At 40.0% G+C, this 3802-nt stretch overlaps 2 protein-coding genes across 5 annotated transcripts in view; one reads left to right on the top strand and one right to left on the bottom strand.

Annotated features, from left to right (window-relative positions):
- Window positions 1156-1923, bottom strand: LOC104789118. The gene has a single exon (XM_010514861.1). It carries the CDS (start codon window positions 1921-1923, stop codon window positions 1156-1158), a length of 768 nt encoding a protein of 255 aa, XP_010513163.1.
- The window catches only part of LOC104786491 (protein ROOT PRIMORDIUM DEFECTIVE 1-like), a 3599-nt gene continuing 2113 nt past the window's right edge, over window positions 2317-3802 (top strand). The window contains exon 1 of one of the 4 annotated variants that reach the window (XM_010511911.2): window positions 2317-3541. In XM_010511911.2, coding sequence (XP_010510213.1) covers window positions 2685-3541 — 857 coding nt within the window. In that variant the 5' untranslated portion in view covers window positions 2317-2684. Of the gene's footprint in view, window positions 3798-3802 lie in introns of all 4 variants that reach the window. The other 3 variants (XM_019245845.1, XM_019245844.1, XM_019245843.1) reach the window with 3 other exon arrangements.

Raw genomic sequence — 3802 nt, 5'->3', positions numbered from 1 at the left:
AAGCAAGACACTATCATAGAAGATATCTGGAAGACTTCCTTTTAAGTTGTTCTTCCGGAGGTTCACTACAATGAGAGACTCTTTGATATTGCTCAAACATCGAGGAATATTGGTCTTTAAAGGCATTCATAGCACTCAACTTATCAAACAACGCATTTCACAGGCCATATTCCTCTGTCTTTGGCAAACGTTACGTAGCTTGAGTCACTAGACCTCTCAAGAAACCAACTGTCAGGAAATATACCTAAAGGACATGGGAGCCTCTCCTTTTTGGCGTATGTAAGTTTAGCTCATAACCAACTCACAGGTGAAATACCGCAAGGAACATAAATCACTGGGCAATCTAATTCCTCCTTTGAAGGGAATGCAGGGCTTTGTGGTCTTCTTTTGGAAGAAAGTTGCTTTGGAAGTAATGCGCCACTGACACAAGAGCCTGAGGAAGAAGACGAAGAAGAAGGCTTGAGCTGGAAAGCAATAGTTATAGGGTATTGGCCTGGGCTGTTGGTTGGATTGACAATAGGTCAAGTCATCTCTTCTTTCAAGCCGGAGTGGCTCGTCAAGATATAAATTAACGCAGGAACCGTTAGGATTGATTTTTTGGTTTTGTAATTGATCTTTGAATGCTTGTTATCTCATGTAATCTTTTTCCTCTCAAATTAGCTTAACTTGTTATATCTCTCTGCCACGGATCTATCTTCAAATTTTTTGAACACTAGATTGCATTATGTCCGGTGTTGTGTTGGATAGAAGCAGAGGAAACAGAAACCATTGTCAAAGATCTAGACCACAGAGCATTTGGAGTTGCAAACAAAACTGAATAATGTTCAATTTTACTTAACCCCTTCATTCACGGATGACAGAACAATACTGTATATTGTTTGAAGGAACAACATACTGTTTATCATAAATTTTTTACAGATAAAACTCCAATTTTATTGATTCTCATAAACAGAAGATAAACACACACTGAACTTGAACAGCACAAGAAGAGATTGAGAAAAATCCGTACTACAACATATTCACAACTCACAACATTACTTACTGTAGTTTTTGAGTTTTGGTTAATGTAATCAATCAAAAGTGGTGACCACAATATTCTAATTTATAAAATAGAATAGGCAACCAAGTAACCAACGTAGTCAAGTGTCAAGCCTACTAATTTCCCTTCCCTTGTTTGTTGTTAGATTCTCTGAGTTCTTGATCTCTGATACTCTGCCTCCAACAGTGAAGAAGTGCTGATGCAGAGTTGCAGATTTTTCGATTTTTGTGCTTTGTAAGATGCTCAAGCCTCGCCATGATCCTCTTTGTTTCAGAAGCTGCTGAGCAGATGGGGAATTCCATGAGTAACGCGAGACTGTCTACGCAGATTGAAGTCTCTGCTTCAGCCGCGAGAATTCCTTTTGCGTTAGCCACATCTGCAGATTTCTTTGCTATTTCGAAAAGCTCCAAAGTCTCTGTTGCGTTCTTCTTCAAAACTGGACAAATTTTAGGGTCTTCAGATACTTTCGCAGGCGGCTGCTTCTTCAACTTGAGCGTCAACTTGAGCGGCCTTGATGTTTCTGGAACAGACTTGCGAACGTCGTCAGGCTTACGCTTCTTCAAGTTTTGCTTAATCTCTCCCGTTCCATGAGCCCCAGATCTATAGTTTTTAGAAACTTTCATAGGTATAGCCGATTGCTTCGTCTTTTGGGTAGTCCTCGCTGGAGCGAAAGACTTGCGCTCATCAATTTGTCTAGTCTCTGCCGTGATATCATGAGAGAGCTGATGTTTCTTCTTCTTCGATTCCGAACATGGTGGTTCAACAGCCTTACGTTTATTCAGATTCAAGGGAAGAGCTTTGTTGCAAATAGAAGCGTCTGATCTTACGGTGGAAGAAAGATTAACAGAGGAGGAGTTGAACAAAACGCGACTTTCTATTGCCATTCTTATTAGGGTTTCACTCTCTCAACTTTGGATATCGAATTATAGAAAGATAGAAAGAGACTCAGGTATTATATAGATTATAGAGCGTCGAGGAGTAAGAGAACTAACAAAAAAAGGAAACAAAAGGAAGCTTCCTTGACTCCTACTCAACCAAACAACGTCAGATCTACGAGGGGCAAATCCGTCAGTTCATGTATCTTCAACATAAATTTACACAAACCAAAATTACTTTTACAAAACAATTGCAAAAAATGTAATTATCCTAATAATCAAAACTGAGTAAACACCAAACCCAAAAAAAAAAAAAAAAAAAAAAAAAAAAAAAAAAAAAGGAATTTGATTCGTACCTTTTTTTAATTTTCCCAAAGGGAATAATTATAAACAAANAACCTCTAGAGAAGTTGCAGAGTTAGGGTATAAATTTTCTTCCTTTGAATCACATATTTATAACCCAGCCAGGCGTTTCAGAAGCCAAGTCTCTTCTTTAACTCTTGTCGAAACTGTGGCGTTGTTGAGTCTCTCCTGATGAATCGACTTCAAAGGCTTCTCCTTTCTGATCCAACTACACCTCCTTTGTGCCGTTTCAGGAATTCTATTGTGCTCTGATGCTCTGAAGGTTAGGCTTTTCTATTTGCTTTTGCGTTCTAAACCAATTGCATTCGTCAAAAATTGGATTTTTGAGTTTGGGTAATAGAAGCCAATATATAAAGAGCGAAGCTTTAGGTGTTCACTTTGATTAGGTTTGCTAATCAGAAACTGATATGGCTATGATACGGGATTTATTTGGAATTCTGGGTACCAAGCATGTTCCATTGTTAATCCGAAGATTCTCACTTTGCTCTACGAAGAAAGACCCTGATCTCGAATCTGCTCTCTCTCGTAACAAGAGATGGATAGTTAACAGCAGGCTCAAGAACATTATCTTAAGGTGTCCCAACCAAGTTGCATCGATTAAGTTTCTACAGAAGAAGTTTAAGACTCTTGATCTGCAGGGGAAAGCCCTGAACTGGCTTAAGAAGTACCCTTGTTGTTTCCATGTTTATCTCGAGGACGATGAGTATTACTGTCGTTTAACTAAACCTATGATGACGCTTGTGGAAGAAGAAGAGGTTGTCAAGGATAGCCAAGAGCCTGTGCTGGCCGATAGGCTTGCAAAGCTGCTTATGATGAGTGTTAATCAGCGTCTCAATGTGGTGAAGCTTAATGAGTTTAAGCGGAGCTTTGGATTCTCTGATGATTATGTTATTAGGATACTACCAAAGTACTCGGATGTGTTTCGGATAGTGAATTATAGTGGTAGGAAGAGTTCAATGGAGATCGAGCTTTTGTTGTGGAAGCCTGAGTTGGCTGTTTCTGCAGTGGAAGCAGCAGCAAACAAATGTGGCTCTGAGCCTAGTTTCTCTTGCTCTTTACCTTCCACTTGGACCAAACCTTGGGAGAGGTTCATGGAGTTTAATGCCTCTCCTTACATATCTCCGTATGAGGATCATGGGGATCTTGTCGAAGGTTCAAAGGAGAGTGAGAAGAGAAGTGTTGGTTTGGTGCACGAGTTACTCTCCTTGACGCTGTGGAAGAAGCTGTCAATTGTAAAGCTGAGTCATTTCAAGAGGGAATTTGGGTTGCCGGAGAGGCTAAATTCTATGCTTCTGAAACATCCAGGCATATTCTACGTCGCCAACAAGTATCAGGTTCACACTGTGCTTCTTAGAGAAGGATACAATGGCTCGGAATTGATTCACAAGGACCCGCTCGTTGTTGTGAAGGATAAATTTGGGGAACTGATGCAGCAGGGCTTGTATGAGTATAATCACAGGAGGTATTTGGCTAATCAAGAGAAGAAGAGAGAGAAAGGTATTGAATCTTTGAAGTCTGTGGTGAG

This window comes from Camelina sativa, chromosome 5 (genome assembly GCF_000633955.1).
Source record: "Camelina sativa cultivar DH55 chromosome 5, Cs, whole genome shotgun sequence".
NCBI classification, from domain to species: Eukaryota; Viridiplantae; Streptophyta; class Magnoliopsida; order Brassicales; family Brassicaceae; genus Camelina; species Camelina sativa.
This window is presented reverse-complemented; position numbering and strand designations above follow the sequence as displayed.

What these genes read in the sequence shown, in the direction of transcription:
- LOC104789118 (XM_010514861.1), bottom strand. Translation starts at nt 1,923, where the DNA reads ATGGCAATAGAAAGTCGCGTTTTGTTCAACTCCTCCTCTGTTAATCTT.